This window comes from Spermophilus citellus (assembly GCF_964194105.1).
Source record: "Spermophilus citellus genome assembly, chromosome: 4".
NCBI classification, from domain to species: domain Eukaryota; kingdom Metazoa; phylum Chordata; class Mammalia; order Rodentia; family Sciuridae; genus Spermophilus; species Spermophilus citellus.
Genome location: NC_138185.1, coordinates 6,353,253 through 6,374,758, shown reverse-complemented (window position 1 = coordinate 6,374,758; position 21,506 = coordinate 6,353,253). Strand labels below are relative to the sequence as shown.

Below are 21,506 nucleotides of genomic sequence, written 5' to 3'. Positions count from 1 at the left end.
ACTCGAATCCAAACCCGTCGTGCTCCCAAGTGTACCCACCGATGGTACTTGGATGCCGTCGGCAAGGGCACATGTATGCAGAGGGACATGCGGTGGTTGGCGGGCGGCTGGACGGACAGGTGGATGATCAGAGGAGGTCGTGCTGTGTCTGCAGCGCTTCCTGAAGCCTGACGTTGCTGTGTGTTAATTTCAGTCTCATTCTCTCAGACTTAGAAAGTACACTTTGTGCATAAATAGGTCACACGTCCACATGGGCCATTATTAGAAAGACAAGAGACAGGCCGAGGTGGCGGATCCCTCCCACCCTCAGCCACGGCCTCCTGCTGCCCAGGCCGCCCCCCTGCACCCCGTTACTGCTGTGTCCTGCCAGAGGACGTCTCTGCATAAAAACTTGCCCCCATCATGTGGCAGAAGAAAAGAAGGCCCAGGCAGGCGGACTGTGTGGCTGGGCTCTAATGTCTCATGACAGAAGATCAGGCCATTGAAATATGTCCCCAGAGGGGTTCAGTGGAGCTGCCTTCACTGGAACAGGGGCTGTGACTCTGTGGGGCTGGGATCCAGGTCTTTGTCCTCAGTGCCCTCATTTGTGGAGTGGGAATGACAACAGCTTGCCATCTGGGGGGTGTTTGTGCTTCTTGCCCATTTTTTAGATGAAGAAACAGAAGCTCAGAGAGGTCCAGGGATTTGCCCAGTGACTCGGCTGGGGCCTGAGTCTGGCAGGCTACATGTCCCTGTGGGTCTAGGGCTCTATAGCCGTGTGGCCTCCTGGAGAAGAGGTTGGGGAGGAGCGGGGTGGGGCAGCAATGACTGACAGCCACGCTCTGTCTTCTGCCAGGGGACGAGCTGCCCTGTGACATGCGCATCCCATCGGACAAGCAGGACAAGCTCCACGGCTGCCTGGAGCACCTCTTCAACCAGGTCGGCCTCGTCCCAGCCTGGTGTCGCCCTGGGTCCTCGAAGCCCCCTGGCCGCCACGCTCACCGGGGGCTTCCTGTCTCCAGGTGGACGCCATCAACACGCTGCTCAAGGGGCCGGTGATGGGCAGGGCGTTCGAGGAGACCAGGCATTTCCCCATGGAGCACAGTCTCCAAGGTGAGGGGCGCCCGGTGGGAGCAGGCTGGATGCTGGGCACACACCCCTGCTGTGTGGCTCTGGCTGGTCCAGGCTGGCAGACTCCTGCCTGAGGGCCACATCAGCCCACAGCCTGCTTTCGCTCAGAATCTGTCTCCACTGTCATCCTTATATTTTAAAGTTTCGTAAAAGCCAAACAACAAGGTCTGTGTGGTAGAAGCTGTAGGAGCTGCAAAGCCTGACCTGGCTCTCTACAGGGACAATTGGTGTCCTGGGGTTGGTCCCTGGGTCCCCTGGGCCTGCCCATTTGTGACACGAGGGACAGCCTGGAGTGCACTTCCTGTCTGTCATACCCACGGGGATCTGCTCCCCTCATCACACTTTCCAGCCCTTGTGAATTTGCTGCGGAGTTTATTATTGATGTGACTTTTGTTTTGTTAATGGCATCTCCTGCAGGGTATGGTGGTGCAGGCCTGTGGTCCTAGTGACTCAGGAGGCTGAGGCAGGAGGATCTCAAGCTTGAGATCAGCCTTGGTAATTTAGCAAAACCCTGTCTCAAAGAAAAAAAAAAAAGGACTGGGGATGTAGCTCAGTGGTAAAGGGCTGGTGGTTCAATTCCCCAGTACCTCAGTGAATGAACAAATAGGTTTTGAAAAGGTATCTTCCTTTTGGAGATTGAATTTTAAAAGGATCTTATTAAAATGCCCCCATAGGAAGAGCCAGTGTAGTAGGCCATATATTGATGATAAGCCACAGTGATCAACTTAATGGGAAAGCCACAGTGTCATCCCACGGCCGTCAGGTGGGCACTGCTCCCTGCCCGGGGCCTCTGCTGCTCTTCAGGAGAGGGCTGTGTGAGAGAAGAGTTAAGGCCTCACCAGCACCAAACCGAGGCTTTCCTCTGCAATGATTGAGAGGAAAAGAATTGGCATTGCTTATGTCCTCCTGCCTTTCATCCCACTACCCCCCCCCACCGTCTGTCCGTCCTCAGCTGCCAGTCCATCTGTGCAGCTATGCAGCAGGTAAATAGTTCCCTAGAGCCAGCTTGTGCCAGGCCTTGTGCTGGGTGCTGGTGACCCTGAGCCCGATGGACACTGCTGACCTCGCGGGCCCCCAGCTGTGTGCAGGAGACGGGAAGGTGGACAGCCTCTGCCTCCAGGGGAGCATCGGGTCTGCTCAGCTGTCCCTCCCGCTGTGTCAATCCCCTGTCCAGGGGTGAACCTCAAGGAGAAACAGCAGAGAGGGCCCCAAGCCACAGAGACCTCAGAGACCCGGGAAGAGGCCAAGGGAACAGGGGCCTGCGTCTGCCTGGCCTTTGGCCTGTTAGGGCCACATTCAGGTCCCAGTTCTCCCACTACCCAGTGTGACTTTAGGCAAGTGACTTGCCTGGGCTTCCCCCTCTGTTTAGGGAAGGGTTAGAACGAGGTCACAACTCATGTGCCTGCGTAGTTGGTTGTGGCATGAAGACCTGTGCCTGAGAAGAAGGCTTCTGTGGCTACCGGGTCCAGATCTGGGAGCAAAGAGTGCTGTGATTGATTGGTGCTGTCTCCGCTGGATTGTCTGTGGCTGTGGATCCTGGCCCCCGACTGGCAGGAAGGGTGCTGAGATGGATCTGTGGCGTCTGCGATGGGAGTGGCATGTGAAGTGGAAGCACAGTGACCATGCATTTGTCCTCCAAGGCCTGGATTCATCCTAGAGCCTGCTGCTCCCCGGGTCTAGGTTATGAGCTTTGGAATCTGGTGACAGGGCATGGGCTTTGTGCCACTGTTCTCCAAAGCCACCTCGGTCCCTTCCCGGCCCTCATGCCGCTTTCCTGCCCCAGAGTTCAAACAGAAAGAAGAGTGTATGGTCCGTGGCCGGAGCTTGATCCAGATCAGCATCCAGGAGGACCCCTGGAACCTGCCCAGCTCCATCAAGACCCTGGTGGACAACATCCAGAGATACGTGGAAGGTCTGCGGGCAGGGAGGGTCATGGGGGGCCTGTGGCCTTTGGCTGGGTCTGGAATGCAGCAGGGTCCTGTTGGGGCCCACCTCTGTGCCCCTTCCCCTGTGTGCTCAGGGAAGGGGAGAGGAGTGGCTGCACGCTGTCAGCTGAGTGGCCTCCCCGGGCCGGCTCTCCTGTCGCCTGCCAGCCCCCCTTAGCCGCCTCCTCCTCTCCCTCCTCCTTCAGATGGGAAGAACCAGCTGCTCCTGGCCTTGCTGAAGTGCACAGGTGAGGGCTTTGCAGGGCAGCCGTGAGTGCATGGGCCCAGGGGTACGCGGCGAGGCCTGCCTGGCTGTGGGCGTCCATGAGGACAGCCTGGGGGGCCTCTTCTGTGGCCAGGGTGATTTTTTCTTGGCCCATCAGGATCTGCACTGGGGAAGGCGACCCTTTGGCCTCCTGCCCCTCTAAGACTTGCACCTTGTGTCCAAGGGACAAGTCTCAGTCCCTGGAGCTGGGAGCCCTGTCTTGGGCCACCTGCTACCTGGGTGATTATGACGAGGACACAGGATAGAGGGCGGAGGGCGAGGGAGGCTGCTTGTCAGTAGGCTCCAGACCCAGCAGACGGTGGAGGCCGGAGCTGCAGGTGGGGTGGGCCACGTTTGTCCACCTTTGTCCCTCCCTTCTTCTCAGAAACTTGTAGTCAAGGGAGGATCCAGGTCAAAATAGGCAGCTGCACGCAGCTGGCCAGATGTTGAGGGTAATTCCTCTCAGCAGCTGAGACCTGCAGCCTCTTTGCCTCAGGTGGGGCGGGGTGGTGGAGGGGCGGGGCAGCAGGAGAACTCGGTTCTCAAAAGCGCCGGTGGAGCTCGGTGGCACAGCCGCACCACTGGCACACAGCCGGCCAGGCCGAGAAGTACTGCATCCCAGAGAGATGGTCAGGGACGGGCCTGGATAGTGGCCAGGAACCCACAGGCCCACCTGCTTGGTCGGGGGAGCAGCAGCTTTTGGGTGAGGTGGCTTGCTCACGGAGGGGGGAGTTCTGTGGACCTGGCTTTTGGCCCCAAGTGAACTTTTGGCCAGTTTGCCCCATGCAGGGTCTGTGGGGGGGCTTGGGGCCAGGGGTGGTGCAGCCTGCTGCCAGCACCTGCCAGAGGTCTCTCTGTCCATCACAGACACCGAGCTGCAGCTGCGCAGGGACGCCGTCTTCTGCCAGGCCCTGGTGGCCGCCGTGTGCACCTTCTCCGAGCAGCTGCTGGCGGCCCTCAGCTACCGCTACAACAACAACGGCGAGTACGAGGAGAGCAGCCGGGACGCCAGCCGCAAGTGGCTGGAGCAGGTGGCCGCCACCGGGGTCCTGCTGCACTGCCAGTCCCTGCTGGCGCCAGCTGCAGTGGTGAGTGGGCAGAGGAGGACGGGAGGCCCCCCAGCCTGTGTCCCCTGCAGTTGGCTCCCAGGGCCCCGCTGTTCACACAGCAGGTGTTCATTGAGCACCTACCATGTACTGCTGTTAGGAACTGGGGCCTTACATCCTGGTGGGAGGGAGACACATGTAGGTAAAAGACATGGCAGAGACCATGGTGCTCAAGCTAGGCGGCTTTGCCCCAGGGGACACTGGCAACATCTGGAGACATTTTTAGTTATAGCAGTTGAAATATCCAGGAGGAGTGTCTCTGGCACTTGGTGTGTGGAGGCCAGAGATGCTCCTCAGTGTCCTACAACAGTCCCAGGACAAATACCTGCAGTGCTGGGTGGCTCTGGTGGCCAAGGCCCAGCCGCTGGCTGGTGGGAAGTGTGGCCTCGGAGCGCCCTCTGCTGGGCAGAAGTCTGCTCTCACCGGACTCAGAAAGGCTGCCTGGGCACCAGCCCTCATGTCTTGGAGCCACATGCTAGTCCCTGTCCGTTTGGTCTCTGACGTCGCGAGGCACCAGACTGCTGGGGGCCACAGCTCACCTTCCAGCCGGGGAGGCAGATGAGAAGACACAACGGAAGGCTGGGGGGAGAGGCAGGGAGTGGAGGCCATGGCGTCCTTGGGGATCTGTGGTCAGAGCTGGCTGTGTTGAAGCGGTGACTTTGAGCCAGTAGACAGGAACAGCCTGGGGCAGAGGGAGCAGCTGTGGCCCCAGGAGCAGGGAGGCGGTGGGAGGTGAGGTGCGTGGGCTGGGTCTGCAGGGCTGGGCCTCGCTCTGGGCAGGAGGCTCGCGGGTTGGAGGCAGGTGAGAGACGGGATGTGGGTTCAAGTTAGACAAAGGTAACAGCACGGGGAGAGGGGGGTTGTTTGGGGGAGGGTAAGGGGGAACTGTGGGGTCCTCCTGGGACGTGGACCCCCCTGGAGTGGTGGCTGGGAAGTTGGGGAGCTCTGGAGCGTGTTTTGATGGTGGGTCCCAGGGCTTGGTCATGGCTGTGTATGGGGCAAGGGGAGAGAGAATCGGGTGGGTGGGGCCTGCTGGAGGGGCAGGGAGGTGGTGGGTTAGCTTTGGAATGGTTGTTAATGACCGTTGGTCCAGGGAAGGGCCACTCAGCAAGTCAGAGCCAGATGGGTTCTGACCCTGGGGGAGCAGGACAAGCTGTAGGCAGAGCACACGCAGGACTGGTGGGAGGAGCCTGCTGTATAGCACGTGGCCTAGATTCGGACCCCAGCTTGTCCAGGGAAAGCTTGGGGTGGGTGGCACCCGAGGTCCCTCATGTGTCTTCTTGCAGAAGGAGGAACGCACCATGCTGGAGGACATCTGGGTGACCCTGTCGGAGCTGGACAACGTCAGCTTCTCCTTCAAGCAGCTGGATGAGAACTACGTGGCCAGTGAGTGACTCCCTGCCACTGTGGGTGTCAGGACGCTGAGGCGGCAGGAGCGTGTGGGGCCACCTGGCCTCCCGTGCGAGCAGGCCAGCTGCCCGAGCCTCACCCCCCAGCTGGAGTCTGAGAGCTGAATTGCAGCACACGTGGAAAAGGGGTTCTTCCACATCAGCCAGCTGCCCCACCACCCGTGAAAGACCCACGAGCGATTCTCATTCAGATCCCACCCTCAGATCCCATTCAGATCGCCCCTCTTTGTGGGGAAGAATTAAGATTCTTAGGGACTAAGGCCGTGATTACCTGAGGTTCCTTGGTCCTGTCTTCCTCCCTCTGCCCTGCCCACCCCCCTGCCCACCTGCCCACCCACTCGCACCACCCACCCCAGACACGTCCGCAGCAGGGAGCACTCGGTACTTGCCAGCCAGAGACAGGCTCTGGGCCACGGTGCCGGGCAGCATGACCACAGCTTCTGCCCTCCCCGTGGTGGTCTCACCCTGGGTCACCTGGGGACAGCAGAGATGCCGATCCCAGTCGCTGGCTGCTATGGGTCAGTTGGGGCCTGGGTAGGGGTCCCAGGGGAGCGCAGGTGACCTCCTGCTGAGGCCGAGAACCCTGTGGGTGCTTCCCGCGCGGCTCTGCTGGGCCCTGGGGACCCCGCCCAGACCTCCACCTCGGGGACTCGGGGGTGGAACAGGGCGCCCATGTGCCACGTGCTCTCCCCAGGACTCCAGAGCTCATGGGCCCTTTCACTTCACTTCATAAAAAGCCCCCTGAGACAGCTTTTTCCCAAGTGCCACCCCCTTGAAATGGCTGTGTGTCTGGGCTCTCGGGGACACCCATCCTCCCCTTCAGGGACCACCTCTGACCTCCTTGGGGCAGTACCGTCCCTGCCGAGGACGCAGACTGCTGCCCAGGGGCCAGTTTGAGTTGGCTGTGGTGCTGCCTGTCGTGGGCCGAGCTGGGCTCTGGGAGAAGCCCTGGTCCACCAGTGACACCTGCAGGCGCAGCCGGGGTCCCCAGGGCCGCACTCTGCCCCCCTGCCCGCAGCTCTTCCTCATGGGGGTGAATGAGATGCAGGTCCTGTTGGAGGGCAGCTTTTGCCAGGTGGGGCCCTGAGTGACCAGCAAAGGGTGACAGGAGCACCCTAGGGCTCTGAAGACACCCGGCTGGTTCCCCTGCCGGGCAGTCAGTGTCGGGGCCAAGAATAAAGCAGTGGCACCAGCAGCTGTCGAGGGTGTCCAAGAGGCAGGTCACAGGCGGCTCCGCGGGGTGGGGCTCTCTGAGGCGCCCTGCGGGGTGGGAGTCTGAGGCGCTCTCTAGGCTGGGGAACGGGGGTCACAGGATGCGACTCTGGCGTGAGTGGACATGGAAGTCCCAGGTGCCACCTGAGGCTGGGAAGAAGGGGGTCTGGGGTTATCCCCCTGGAGTGGGCCGACAGGGAGGCACTGGGATGTCACTCTGGCACCTGGGGAAGGGAGATCTGAAGCTCCTGTAGCAGGGGGCGGGGCCCTGCGGTGAGCCTGTCTGGCCTTGTCCTCCGCAGACACCAACGTCTCTTACCACATCGAGGGCGGCCGGCAGGCCCTGAGGGTGGTCTTCTACCTCGACAGCTACCACTTCTCCAAGCTGCCCTCCCGCCTGGAGAGCGGGGCCAGCCTCCGCCTGCACACCGTGCTTTTCACAAAAGGTGAGCTGCGGCTATGGGGGACCGCAGGGGTCGAGCCAAGGCCACCAAGCACTGGGGACCCAGCCCCTCCCTCCCTCCTCTCCCTTCAGCTCTGGAGAACGTGGAGGGGCCGTCTCCTGCGGGCAGCCAGGCAGCAGAGGACCTGCAGCAGGAAGTCAATGCCCAGTCCCTGGAGAAGGTCCAGCAGTACTACCGCAAGCTCAGGTGTGTGCCTGGGGCTGTGCTGGGGCCAGGGTTCAGAGAACTGCCACAGGGCGTGGACACAGCAGTGCCGGGCAGACCCTCTGCGGGAGGAGTGGGCCAGACGCCCCTTTCTGGAGCACCTGCTCTGTGCGGGGCCTTTGCATGAGAGTCCAATGGCGGTGCGCACAGTAGTTCATGCTAACTCATTTTCCAGATGAGGAAACTGGGACCCAGGGGCACACACAGTGTGCCCAAGGTCACACAGCCAACAGTCTGGCTTCAAAGCAGGTCCTTTCTGCTGAGCAGAGCTGCCTGTCCACTCTGCGTGGGGACCGGAGCTGAGATGGGTGCTGAGATTCAAGGGCCTTGAGAGGGGTGTGGCCCCTGGGCCTCTGTCCTGGTCACACCTGCAGGGAGAAGTGGAGGGAACAGATTTTGCTGGGAGCAAGCACGCGTCCAGGGGAGCAGCTCCCACGTCCTTAGCAGCCTCAACCGTGGCCCTCCGAGTCCTGCCGTGGTGACAAAGGGTGGCTGAGAATTAGGAGATGGCAGGTCCAGTGTCAGGGCCTCCTCCCCTGGGGCCTGGTTGGCCACTTGCTGTCGTCCACCTGCTCCACAAGCTCGTCTTTCACCTGTGGCTTCTACTCCCTTCCACGGCCCAGTGGAGACCGCCTGGTTCCCAAGGCTTAGGTGCCTGTGGGTTGGCCCTTGAGAGGAACCTCTGCGGCCCAGTGAGCGGCGCCCAGGGCCAGGCGGGGACGGGCTCAGGGAGGAGGAGCAGGTCTGGGCGGCAGCAGGGAGGGCGGGAGCTGTAGAGGACAGCACTTGGGGGGAGGTGCCCTGTGGCCGGGGGGCTGTCAGGGAGCCCTGAGGGTGGCCTCCTCCTGGGAGACCACAGCCCTGCAGCTGTGGCTGGGGGTGGCCCCTCTCAGCCTCTCTCTCCCTCAGGGCGTTTTACCTGGAGCGGTCTAACCTGCCCACGGACGCCAGCACCACCGCCGTGAAGATAGACCAGGTGCGTCCCCCCTGCAGCTGGGCCGGGTGGGGCTCCCGGGGTCAGGACTCAGCGGGGCCTGAGGGACCACTTGGCCCACCTGGGAGTCCCCAGGTGGTTTCTGCTCACTGGTGGCCTGCTCCTCTCTGCTCTCGTGGTAACTGCGGGTCTCTCTGGGGCCGGCGCCCTTGGAGAGGTGGACCCACGCCGGGTGGGCCTGGGTCCTCTTTTTCCTTCACATTGATGTGGGCACTTAGAAATCAAGAGGTCTCCTCAGAACAACGGAGGCTTCCAGCTGTTTTGAGAAGTGGACAGGTGTGAGGCCTCCTGGGGGCTCCTCCCCACAGGCTGGCCTGTGCGGGGCAGGGCTACCAGGGCCACCGGCCTGTCGGCCCCTGCTGACAGTGTCTGTGGCCGGCCTTCCCGGCTTGTGCAGGCCTCACCCCGGCGTGGCGTTCTGGCCTTGGGGCTGGAAGCTGCCCTGGGAGATGCTGGGCACCGCGCTGTGGGATGTGTGGCCGGCAGGATCCCGCCATGGCACAGGAAGACTGAGCCACCTTTACCTCCACGCGGTGGCTGGGGGTCTGGGACAGCAGGGAGGGCTCCTCCTCAGGAGGGGTCTGGAGGGCACGAGCGAGGCACTGTTTGTGCTCAGAGACGCCCTGGGCCTGAAGAGGCCGGGCTGGGGGTGAGACCTGAAGTATGGGGCGAACACCGAATGCCAACTGCAGGGTAGCGGGGAGCCACAGATTGCTCTTGAGCAGAGGTCATGGAAACCTTGGAGAGGGCGCTGGGGGGACAGGTGCAGGGACCTCTGGATGAGGAGGAGATGGGGAGGCAGGCCAGAGGCCCTCGGCTGTGCCCCGAGCGTCCCCATTGTATCTGTCCCACGCCTTGCAGCTGATCCGCCCCATCAACGCCCTGGACGAGCTCTGCCGCCTCATGAAGTCCTTGGTGCACCCCAAACCTGGGGCCAGCGGGAGCTTCGGTGCCAGCCTCATCCCCGTCTCCTCGGAGCTCTGCTACCGCCTGGGGGCCTGTCAGATGGCCCTGTGTGGCACCGGCATGCAGAGGTAGGCCAGAGAGGGCTGGGCCTCAGGGTCAGGGCGGCTGGGCCCGAGGCCTGGTCCTCCACTGCTTGCCGGCCTGGGGCAGGGCCTCGGCGCTCTGGCCGCAGGTTGCTGTGAGATGCGGCAGCAGTGGAGGGTGGCAGGGCTGCGGGTGTCCTGGAGCCGGGCTCGGGAGCAGGAGGCGGGTGCCAGGCTCCTGAGCCTGCCATCTGCGAGGGAACGGTGTCGCACACCTCCTCGGGATGCGCTGGTCTCTTGGCCTTGCTGGACACTTCTGCCTTCTGTCCCCACCCTTGTGTTGGCCCCAGGGAGGAAGACCGCCCCTCTCCAGTGGGCCCTTCCAGGCCCCCTCGTCCCCCCACTCAGGTGCCTCCCGCTCACCAGGGCCTCTGTTTGCTGCCCCCCCCCCCAGGCAGGGTCCCGTGAGGTCAGGGGCCGTGTCACTCTCTGCCGTAGCCCACCACCTAGCCCCGTGTCCGGCACTGATAGGCACTGATGGACAGGCGTCCAGTTGTGTCCCATCAAGGGAGGAGGGCGCCCTGCGAGCTGGGCACTGCCAGGTGTCTGCGCCCACGGGCTCATTTCCTCCCGGCTGAGCCGGTGTGGAAGGGCTCATTCAGGGGCTCTCAGCCAGGGGCAGTTCTGCTCCCCAGGGGACTTTGGCAGTGTCTGGGGACTGGCATCTAGTGGTGGGGCCAGGTGCTCTCCGTGTCCTGCAGTGCGTGGGACAGCCCTCTTTCTGGTCCCCACGTCAATGACACATTCGTCTTGATTCTCAGGAAACTGGGGTGTGCAGAGATGGACTGTCTGTCCCGGGTCCCGGAGTGAAGGGCGCAGGGTGGGGTTCCAGCCGCAGGCCCGGTGCCGAGCCACTTCTGACCTGATAGGGTCTGAGCCACGTGGCTGTGCTGGGGGCCACTGAGCAGAGGCCAGGCCGGAGGAGTCCCCTCGGTCAGCCCTCAGCTCACTGAGAGCCCCCAGGCCCTGCCTGGCAGCAGTGACCTGCCGAGGAGTGGCAGCTGCCAGGAGGAGGAGGGCAGGTGGGGGAGGTCAGCCCGGAGAGGACGCAGGGCGGAGGAGGGCCGCGCAGCCACACGGGGTGACGGCACTGGAGGTGGGGCCTGGCGGTGGGAGCCGCTGCCCACGCCCTCTCCCACCCGCAGGAGCACCCTGAGCGTGTCCCTGGAGCAGGCGGCTATCCTGGCGCGGAGCCACGGGCTGCTGCCCAAGTGCATCATGCAGGCGACGGACCTCATGCGGAAGCAGGTGGGCCTCAGCGGCGCTCCGGGCTGGGGCCCAGGGGAACTGCCTGCTCCCTGTGTGTGGGAGACCACCTGGGCCTGCGCGCCCTCAGCCCAGACCTAGCCCACCTGGGAGCCCCCCACCCGCAGCCAGGTGCCCCTGCCTGTCCCCACTCCTCCAGGCCCCAGACTGACACTCTTACCTTCCAGGGCCCCAGAGTAGAGATTCTGGCCAAAAACCTGCGAGTCAAGGATCAGATGCCCCAGGGCGCTCCGCGGTAAGTGGCCCCTGCCCTGTCTCCTCCAGGGGGCCTTCAGCCTGGCAGACCCCTGGGCTCTGCCAGGGCCCCATCTGGCTTTTGAGGACCCTGCTTTGGGAGAGACGAGTCTGGCTCAGTCTGTAACCTCACGAGGACCTGCTTCTCCTGGAGCCCTGGAAAGGGTCCCTAAAGGTCCCAAGTGAGCGGCGGGTGGCTGCTGGGGGGACCTGGTCAGTCTGCCCTCCCGTCCTCCACCCCACTGTCTCTCGGTGGCGCTGAGCCCTGTGCAGCCCCTGGGACCTGGGCTCACTGGGCCAGACCCTGTCCCCCGCCCACCCTGCCCAGTTCCTTCTCCGCGTCTGCCCACGGTGTTCAATAGCTTCCCATCTGGAAACAGCTTGGATATTGCTGAAGTCGTGCAGTGTCCCCGCATGCCCTGGGGCCACTCCCCCAGTGACGCCGTCTTCCGTGGCCCCAGCATGTGGCCGGGCCAGGCCGCTGCCCTTGGTGGTGCTCCAGGGTCCCACACGGCTCGTCACCCTCAGCTCTTTTCCTGATACTCTTTGGGCGGTTCCCCGCCCCAGGTTCCTGGCCCATCTTCCCATGGGGACCCATTTGACCCAAACAGCTATGCTGAGAGCAAGGTCCTGCTGTGGTCCCCAGCTGGCAGGTGGGGGTGCTGAGGCCCAGGGAAGTTAAGCATCTCGTCCAAGGTCACTCAGCTAGGAGATGGCAGAGCTGCCGAACCCAGGCCCAGCCCTGTCCCCTGAGCCTCTGGGGCCTGGCTTTCCCGTACTGCGGTGGCCTGCTGCCCGTTGCTCCTGCTCCGTAGTCAGGACTCCTCGTGGCCCATGTGACCTCCTGTCCTGCTGGAGAGCCAGCAGCCGCACCCCCCTCAGGTGCAGGCTCGGCTCGGAGCCCTCTCTGCACCCTTCTGCATCTGGGTCCTGGGGTCTGCGGAGGGAGGAGCTCCGGTAGAGACCGGGTCTCGCTAGTGGCCGCAGGTGCAGAAGGGCACCCCACGCCCCACACACCAGTGTCTGAACACACGGGTCTGCTCACAAAGACACGCCTGTGTCTGTAAACACCTGCTGGCCTCTGGGGAACAGATGTGGCCTGGGAGGGGACCGGGCAGCTGGGGAAGGTGTGGCATGTCCACGTGTTCACGCTCTGTCTCTTGATTCCTGCCAAGTGGTGTCCTCTGGGTGTGCATCGCCCATAAGGTCAACAAAGTGGCGGGGGAGTGCTGAAGGGCCTCTGGGGCCCCACTCATCCTCTCTCTCCTGCCCCCACCAGCCTCTACCGCCTCTGCCAGCCTCCAGTGGACGGAGACCTCTGAACACCACGGGTCACCGCTCAGCTGCGCCCACGGAGCCGCAGAGTGAGGGGACCCAGAAGGCCATGTCACAGGCAGCAAAGATGTCCCGAGGCTCCTGCCCAGCTGTCCCTGGCCAGCTCCCTGCACTGCTGCGAGGACAGGGCCCACTCGGCCATGACTGCCCACCACCCTGGGCCGCACGTTCTCCACCCTGGGCACCGGGCTCCAGGGCTTGTGGAGCTCACGGTGCAGCCAGGCTCCGGACTGCATCCCAGTCCTAGGGACAGTGCCAAGGTGCTGGCCCGGGAGGCCTGCGGACAGCTCCCTCGGGATGGCGCCACTGCACTTTGAACCCGGGCTCCCCCCAGGCCACATCCCAGGGCCCGCGCCGTCTCCGCCCGAGCTTCCTGCGCACCCCTAACCTTACTAACCGGCTCGGTGGACTCAGGGCACCCAGCCTCAGCCAGGAAGGAGAGAGGGACAGGCGCAGCTCCTGCCACTGGAGGACACACAAGAGCCACACCAGCTAATGACGTCACTCACCGCCATCGGAACTGGAGCCGCCAGCCCTGGGCCGAGACGCACTCGGACTTATTTATATGGCGTGACGTCTCTGGTGTTTTATTTTATTTTTTGTTGTCGTTGCCGTCTTCGAGATTTTTTCTAAGGTTGTATAATTATATATTTGACATTTTAAGTTTCAAAGAAGGGCATATTGTCTAACAGGGACCAATGTGAGGTAGTATTGCAGTTTTACCCAGTTCTACTAAAAAAGAAAAACTAAATTATTGAAAATTTTAAGAACACTAGTATGTCCTTTGTTTTAGAGTTGGGGTGGCAGGGTGTCCCGGTCTCCACAGGTGCCTGCTGCCCACCCTGCTTCTCCAGCGTTGACTCGGGGTTAGAACTTTCTAGATGGTGGCTGCAAGGGCTTGAGAGGTGGCAGAGCTGCGGAGGGAGGCGGGGAGCCGGGGGCCACCGAGGGGCCTCCTGCACGGGACACTGCATGGCACCTCGGGTGGACTTTATTTTTTTGATGTTAACTTCTCAGAGCAGGGCATCTGGGACTTTGAAGCCACCTGCCCTTGTGGGCAGAGGGACCCACAGAGGACCCTCAGCAGGCTGTCCCTGGCGTCGGCATCTGCGGGAAGCACGGGGAGGAGGGGGTGTCTTGTCACTCTCGCCACCCTGGCTGGCTGGGAGAGTGGGTGTGGGCTGCTACTGGGCACCCTGGTCCCCGCCGTCCCCAGAGGCCACCCCCTCTTGTCACCGTGCACAGGCCCACAAGAGGTGGCTTTGTTGCCACATCTTGCTGCAGGTTAAAGCCCAGGATGTGCCTCAGCCCTGTTAAGGGAGCTAAGGGCCCCTGGGGCGGCCATTGCGCACTGGTTTTCTTAAATGTCCGGGCTCCTCTCCTCACAGTCGCGATGGGCTTTTAGTACCATTAAAACCAGTTGATGACACAAAGGAGGTGGCTGCGGCCTGCCTGGTCTGTGGCCTGGGGTGGCTCTGACCTCTGACGGCCACACAGGATGGTTGGGAGCTCTGTGCCGGGTCCTCCAGCCAGTGGCCCCCAGGTCTGGTGCCTCCACCTGGTGCCTCAGGGACAGAGTGGCTTCCTTGCCGGGCACGGCGGGGATGGTCTGAGATGCCACGGGGCTTGTGACTCGCTGGTAGCGGTGCATGATGGGTCTTGGGTGGGTTTTCCCTGTGTTTAGGACCGGACCTGGGGTTTCCGTGATGTAGAAGATGGTGACTGCCATCTCCCCAGCAGCTGGCTGCCCCCTGCTGGCGCCTTAGGTGCCAAAGTCTTAGGAAGGTCTGAGGGACAGCACCCGGTCGTCCTGCGCCCCAACCTGCAGGGCCACTGGATCCGAGCAGGAGTGGAGCTGAAGCTCAGCGCGGGCGGGGTGGGCTCCTGCCGGGGTCCAGGCTGACCCTCCGGGCCCATTCCCGAGGGCCCCATCCGGCCCCTTCCAGGGTATCCTTGTGTCTTTCAACTGAGGTTTCAAAAGACTCGATGCTGTGACAGCATTTGGGACTTTGGGATCTGGGGTGTTGTGATGGATGATTCTTTAGAATTATCTGAGCCAGTTTCTGGACCCAGAGAAACTCAGAGACGACTGTCACCCCCAGCTGGAGTCGGGGTCAGCGGGGAGGACTCGGTGCCTTCCTTCAGGCAGACGCTGCCACAGGAAGGACGGGTTTCAGCCTGGACACTGCCTGGGGCCTGCAGAGAAGGGCTGGATGGGCAGCCTGGGGCGGGCTGGGGCTTGGCGGGGTTGGGGGGACGGGCCCCACTTCCCTCTTAGACATGCCCTTCCAGTGCTCAGCAGGACAGAAGGCTTCCAGGGCCAGGGGCCTTCTTACAGGAGACTAGAGGACCCCGGGCGGGCCCTGGCAGGACCTGTAGTAGGAGTGTCCCCGCCCGCTGCCTGGCACCCAGATGTGGTGTGGACCTTTATTTATCAGCTGGTGGATTTCACTCCTGAACCCTGATGTGTTTTCTTGGCAGTAGGTGCCCTGGTCACCTGGTCCACATTCCTGCCAGGCCACATGCAGTGGGTGAGGAGCAGCTGCTGCCTGTAGCAGGGTCCCAGTGCTTCAGGTCCCCCAGTCCCTGGGGCCTGGCTCCCATTGACAGGACCTCTGGCGCTTCACCTTCGAGGTCCTGGGCTTTGGAGTTGCCTGTCCCTGCCAGCCAGGGCAGGAGCTGGTGGCCAGGAGTCACCGCTCGTCAACAGTGAACCAGGGCCGGTGCAGCCCAGGGAGAGGCCTCTCGGGTCCTGTGCTCCTGCGTCCCTGGCGTCCAGGCCCCCGAGGCCTGAACCTGCAGGCTGCTGTCTGAACTGTCAAGTGCAGGTGATGTGGACAGGGTCCCTCAGGAAGCCAGAGTGGACAGATGTGTTGGCCACTGCATGATTTTATGTAATCATAACTGTTTATGGGGTTGGCAGCCAGGAAGAACACCCCGGGAGCCAGCCCACCCATCCTGTGTGTGTGGCCAAGCACCAGCCCAGAGCCGGCCACCAGGGATCATGCTGAAGGAGAGGAAGGCCCAGCCGTCAGTGCTGGGAGCAGCCAGAGCGTGTACCGCTGACCATGGCTCTGGCCTGGCCGTGGCCAGGAGGTCCTGTCTGATACCTTTGAGGTCAGAACCCTGGCCTGGATCCCGGACCCGACAGCCTGCCGTGCTCACTGAGTGGCCATCTCTGGGCGGTCACCGCGCTCAGAGCCTTCCCCCTCCACCTCCCTCTGCAGTGCTGGGTGTCCCATGGGCTAGGCCCTCAGCGGCTTCCTGGAGGCGTGTGGCGCCCAGCCTGTCCAGCAGAGGGTGCCAGGGACCATGTTGTGCCCGGAGTTGAGGTTCCTGAGCTCCCGGCCTGGCACCAGGTTTCAGGCCTGAGGCTGGCTCCTGGGTGCACATTGGGGACAGGGCCAGCCAGCAGGCAGCGCGGGGGCCATTTGGACAATGGGCACTGGCCCTCCTGGGGGCTCAGGTGACCGTCTGCCTCGGCTTCTGTTTGCTTCGCCTTTGCTGTTTCTTTTCTCAGTTTTGCTGTGTCCCTGACCTGCGGGGATCGTGACTCGTGTTCTGTCCCTCTCTCTCTCGGTGACCCTCCTCCTCTCCGTGTCTTCCCCCTGCCGAGTGGATCTGAGACGGGGCGAATGGCCCTGAGAAGAGCGGTCCTCCGAAGGCTGTGGCCCGGCACCCACGATTGCCAAGGCGCTCCAAGTCCCTCTCAGGGGACCATGGCTACGTGGAAGCTGTGGCCACCAGGTGGCGCTGTGGGGCAGGCCGTCCTGGCTCCTGGGGACTGTGGTGAGGCAGAGGACTGAGCTGCAGGAGGCCCCTGCACCCTGGTCCCCTGTCCTCGTCCCCTCGACTGTCCGAGGCTGCCGCAGGACAGCAGGGTGTTGGAGGAAGGGCCCCGCAGGCTGTGGGTCCCCCCACCTGTGAAGAGAGGCTGCGATCCAAGAGGAATTCTCCTCTGGCCACCTGGCCCCTCCCCGACTCCTCTGAAGGAGCGGTGGGGACATTTGGGATCACTCCCGTGTGCTGAGTGCTGTGTGTCTGTCCGACTCTGCTGGGCAGGCGCCACCTTATTAGCCTCTTGCCACCCCTTTGAGGGGCCTCCTCTAGGATGAGCAGGAAATGGGTTCAGAGAGTTTAGTGACTTACCTGAGGTCACACAGCCGGCAAGTGGAGCCCCTGTGTGGCTCCGGGTCTGAGGGAGCAGCTTCACGTTTGGCAAGTCAGAAGCAGGGTGGCCACAGGGTTTCCGTGGACCAGGAGCACCCCAGGAAAGAACCGACTGTGTCCTGGAACCTGCAGGAAGGGGGAGGGGGAAGGGTTGGACAGTCGCTGTGCCAGAGAAAGGGGGGAAGGTGGTCAGCCGGGAAGCAGATGGAGCCTCACTGCCTCGTGTCACAGCACTGCCTCAGGGCCTTCCACGTGCTGTTCCCGTGGCTTGAAACACTCTTCCCAGGGCCTCTGGCTTCACTCCCTCATGTTTTTCAGGTGGGCTTAAAGTCGCCCTGTCCGTCCATTCCTGATACCCTCTCCCCTCACCGTGTTTTGTTCTTCGTAGCATTTCCTGCTGTCTGATAGAGCATGCACACACGCGTGCGCGCGCGCACACACACACACACACACACACACCCTGTCTCTTGGTATCGTGTGCCACCTGAGGTTTCTGTCAGGAAGAGACCATTCACCATGAAGTGACACAGCCGATGGGGGCCCTTACCAGAGCCTGTGCCGTGCAGTTTGGACTTTCAGCCTGTAAAACTGTGAGCTGAATTAACCTCTTTTCTTCATAAGTATCCTGCCTCAGGTATTTCGTTACGGTAAGGAAAAGCTGACTGGTGCCCCCTGTCAGGAGTGTGTCCTCACCCCACGTTCTGGCCATCAAGGTTTTGCAGAAATCTAAACGTGATTCTAGGTCTGGCCCTTCCCTTACCCTCCCTGGCTTCATTCAACAACTATTTATCAAGGGCTCACTATGCACCAGCTTCTGTTCTAGGCCTAAAGCCACACTCTTGAGGCCCCTGGAGTTCATATTCTGCTACAAGAAGACAGATTTTATTTGTATCAACATGTGGAATGGCAGCTGGCATAAATACAGCAAGTTAAATACAGTAGGTGAGAGCCCAGGGACAGATGTGTGAGCCACTCTGATTGGTGATCGTGGAAGGCCTTTCTGGGGCAGACCCTAGAATGGGGACCAAAGGAGAAGAGATCCATGGAGAGATCTGGTTCCAGGTAGAAGCACCAGTGCAAAGGCCCTGAGGTTACAGCTTGTGTGGTGAGTTGGAGGTGTGAGGAGGCCACAGCAGCTGGAGCAGTGAGGGGGAGAAGGAGGTGACCTTGGAGGGGCAGGGACCACAGCACGCAGGTGACCTGTGCACTTGGGATTTTATGCCTAGAAACCATTGGTAGGTTCTGAGCAAAGCCAGGCAACTTCCTTCTCTGTGCGACCGAGCAGTTCTGCCCCGCCCCCCGGGCCTGCTGTGTGGGGGCTTTTAGAAACGTGCAGAAAGCACCCCCCGGAGCCAAAGTGGCACTGCGGCCCTTTGGTTCTGGGACCTGTCGGGCTTCTTCTGTGGTGTTTTATGAAACGTGTGGCCTTACGATGACACAGGTGATGTTTCTGTTCTCTGCAGCAGCGCTGCTGACTCCAGAGCAGGGCTTCCGAGAGCTCGAGGGACAAGCAGGTGACCCAGGAGGCCCTGCAGCCTCCAGGACTGGAGTGGGGGGGAGGGGACTTCTGTAGTCCTGGGTCACCACTGCGTGGCACCCATAGGCCACCAGGAAGCTGGGTCTCGTCCCAGAGGAAACCAAACAGCAGTCACACTGCTTGAGCCTGATGTGTTTGGTGACAGCTTCCCCACAGCTCGCTGGGCCTTGTCCCCACGCAGGGACTGCAGAGCCAGGCCAGGAGCTCATGGACCTTGGACCCGGGGCTGCTGGGGCTGCGGTGTCCCCTCCTCATTCCCCGGGCCCGCCCCCTGCTCCCGAACCCCCAGACCTGCCTGGGCGGCAGGTGCAGCCCAGGAGGTGACCCGGGGGACGGGCTGGCTTCAGGGTGGTGCACAGGGACCTGCGGGCAGGGGGCCTGTGTGGCCTCAGGCCCTGCTCTTGCTCTCGAAATGCTGGTAACTTCTGAACGTGGGGTCTGTGTTTTTATTCTACTCTGGGCCCCACACACTCTAGAGGTGGACTCACGCGGGAGAGGCCATCTCAGGACCACGTCCCTGTGCCTGTGGTTGGTGGAGGGTGACCCACTTTTTGATTGACTGTGAGGTATTTTTACGCGTCACACATCCACGGAGTGCAGCTTCCCATTCTCGTGGCCGTGCGTGGGTTGAGTTACGCAGGTCACGTGTTCATGTGTGATGCTAAGTCTCTGGGGAGTGCTGAGGAGTGGCACGCTGGGTCAATGGTGGCTCCGTCCCAGTTTTCTGAGGAATCTCCACTGCTGTCCAGGGCGGTTGACCAGTTTGCAGTCCCAGCAGCCGTGTGTGAGTGTGCCTTTCCCCACATCCTCGCCAGCGCTCATTGGTCTTCCTGATGGCTGCCGTTCTGACTGCAGTGAGACGGGGTCTCCGTGTCGCCGTGACCTGCATTTCTCTCATTGCTAGAGGTGCTGAGCATTTTCTCACATGTCTGTTGATCGGTCGTATTTCTTCTTCAAGTGTCTGTGGCTCCTTTGCCCACTCGTGGATCGGGTCTTTCTCCTTTCTGGTGTGGAGTGTTCTGAGGTCTTTGTGTTCCTGCACAGTCCTGCTCTACCCGAGGTGCAGCTGGTCAAGAGCCTCTCCGGTTCTGGAGGCTCGCTCTCCCCACGTTCTCGATTCTTCCCTTCACTGTGAAGAAGCTTGTGAGTTTGGCGAACTCCCATTTATTCTTTGCTGATTTCCCTTCGTGTGCTTTGGGGGTCTGATTGGGGAAGTTGGTTCCTGAGCCACATGATGGAGACTTAGGGCCACTCTTCCTTCCAGGAGGCCCAGGGTCCTTGTTGACCCCCTTCTCACCAATCAGATGCAGGAGTCCGGCGCTGGGGATTCTGGGAAGATCTTCTCTGTCCCATCAGGAGGGCTCCTGCTGGGTGCTCCCTCCTCAGGCCTCGTTCCCTCCTTCTGGCCACCTCCCCCTGCTGCCAGCACCATGGTTTGACCGGAATGTTCCGGTCTCCTGGGCCCCCCAGCTCTCACCCTCACCCCCAGGGGCAGCCAGAGAGACGCTGTGAGGATGGCGGTCAGGCCAGGTCCTGCCTCTGCTCAGAACCCCAGGGACTTCCGCCCCCTCCACTGAAGCCGAAGACCCCGGCCCTCCCCTGCAGGACCCTGCCTCCCACCCACTCACCCTCCCGTGCTCCGGCTGGGTCTGTGCTGGTGGCAGGCGCAGAGCCTCTGGGCCACAAGGGCATGAGGGGAATCCAGCCTCCGCCTCCCAGGGAGCAGGTGGCCCCTGTCCCAGTGCCATGTGGGGACGGGGTGTGGTGTTAACTGAACACCTACTAAGTGCTGGGCACGCTGTTCAAGGCTCTGACCAGTGCTGGGCTCCTGTACCTGCTCAGGGGACGCTGCCATGGTCATTCTGTCCTACAGGTTCTCTGGGACTCCAGGGGACTCTGCCTCATTTGGAGGGGACTGGAAAGTCTGTTGTGGCAGGGAGGCCCACCCTGACAGGCTGGGGCCCTGGGGACAAATGGCATCCATTTACTTTACCAGGAGCATGTATCTGCGTTTCCACCTCAAAGCTCCAGGGAGAGGGGTGAGGAGGCTGCTCCCAATAACCTGATCTCATGGAGGAGCTAATTAGGCGGAATCAGCGAGGTGGACTCCAGAGAGGCCACTGCAGACAGGGGCAGGAGAGGAAGGACGGGGCCTGGGGCAGGCGGGAGGTTCTGGGTGCAGAGCTCTGCCAGGGCCACTCACGGCCTCCAGCAGCAGCAGGCCCTGCAGGACCCAAGTCCTGGGGGGTCTGACACCCACAGTCCCCGGGTGGCACCCTCAGGTCTGGGGGTGGCAGAGGCAGGACATGCAGCCCTGGGCCCCTGCACCCCACAGACCTGCCCTGGTCCCCAGCATTGTCACCACAGGGCTCCAGGTGACCTCAGCACCGTGAAGAGTCAGAGGGTCCTGGTTCACTGTCCAGCTCTGCCGCTGGCTGGCTGCGTGGCCTCGGGTGTGTCCAGGACTGCTCTGAGCCTCAGCCTCCTCAGCTGGACAATGGGAATCACTGACAGTGCTTGGCCCCAGGGTCACCACGAGGCCCGGGGACGTGACTGTGTTCCAGTGCTTAGTGCCCAGCAAGCGCCCACCGCCGGTGAAACATCATTTCCTTCTTTGCTAAATGGAAACACTAGTTACCACGTTGACCTCATCCCCGCGCCCGCCACCTTAGGATGGACGCTGGGGCGCGTCAGTGCTGGCCTTGTCTCTCTTGGGATCTGGGTCAGTTCACACCCTGCCAGGCAGCCGGGTCACACTGGGGTCACAGCAGTCCCCACACCTAGGGGCTTCTCTCCATGGGGACTCAAGCTCTGCTCAGTGTGTCCTCACGGAGGACCCAGGTGAGTGGCCGCCCCATCATGCGCCACCCTGCCTTGCAGAGAGCGCAGAGCTTGGGGAGGGCCCTGGCAGGGTGGCCGGGCGCCCAGGCCCGGGTGACTCACAGCCTCCCTGTGCTCAGCACCCAGGCCCGGAGAGCCACGTGGCCCCGTCTGGCCACCAGGGGACAGGAGGGGGACAGGAGGGGCACTGGCGATGCCTGTCAGGGGAGGGCGGTCGGCATTGGCTGAGCACCACCGGGGCCTCCAGAGCTGCTTGAGTCTTGGGTTTGGTCGTCGCTGCAGGAGCAGAAGCAGCGGGCAGGGGACGCTCCTGCTGGTCAGCGCACTCGTGGCCAGGTGCTGGCCTCCGCTCCGCTCCCCTTTTTCCTGGCTCAGGTCAAACTAC

General features: G+C 62.2%; 1 protein-coding gene across 1 annotated transcript in view; it reads left to right on the top strand.

Moving 5' to 3' along the window:
* PREX1 (phosphatidylinositol-3,4,5-trisphosphate dependent Rac exchange factor 1) overlaps window positions 1–13,335 on the top strand; it is a 135,047-nt gene extending 121,712 nt beyond the window's left edge. The window contains exons 28-40 of the mRNA XM_081289861.1: window positions 836–918; window positions 1,002–1,092; window positions 2,894–3,022; window positions 3,242–3,283; window positions 4,168–4,388; window positions 5,693–5,792; window positions 7,330–7,473; window positions 7,563–7,677; window positions 8,605–8,671; window positions 9,551–9,723; window positions 10,884–10,986; window positions 11,172–11,239; window positions 12,518–13,335. Of these exons, the coding sequence (XP_081145987.1) occupies window positions 836–918; window positions 1,002–1,092; window positions 2,894–3,022; window positions 3,242–3,283; window positions 4,168–4,388; window positions 5,693–5,792; window positions 7,330–7,473; window positions 7,563–7,677; window positions 8,605–8,671; window positions 9,551–9,723; window positions 10,884–10,986; window positions 11,172–11,239; window positions 12,518–12,560 (1,379 nt within the window). The 3' untranslated portion in view covers window positions 12,561–13,335. The remainder of the gene's footprint in view (window positions 1–835; window positions 919–1,001; window positions 1,093–2,893; window positions 3,023–3,241; window positions 3,284–4,167; window positions 4,389–5,692; window positions 5,793–7,329; window positions 7,474–7,562; window positions 7,678–8,604; window positions 8,672–9,550; window positions 9,724–10,883; window positions 10,987–11,171; window positions 11,240–12,517) is intronic.
* Window positions 13,336–21,506: the final 8,171 nt, after the last annotated feature.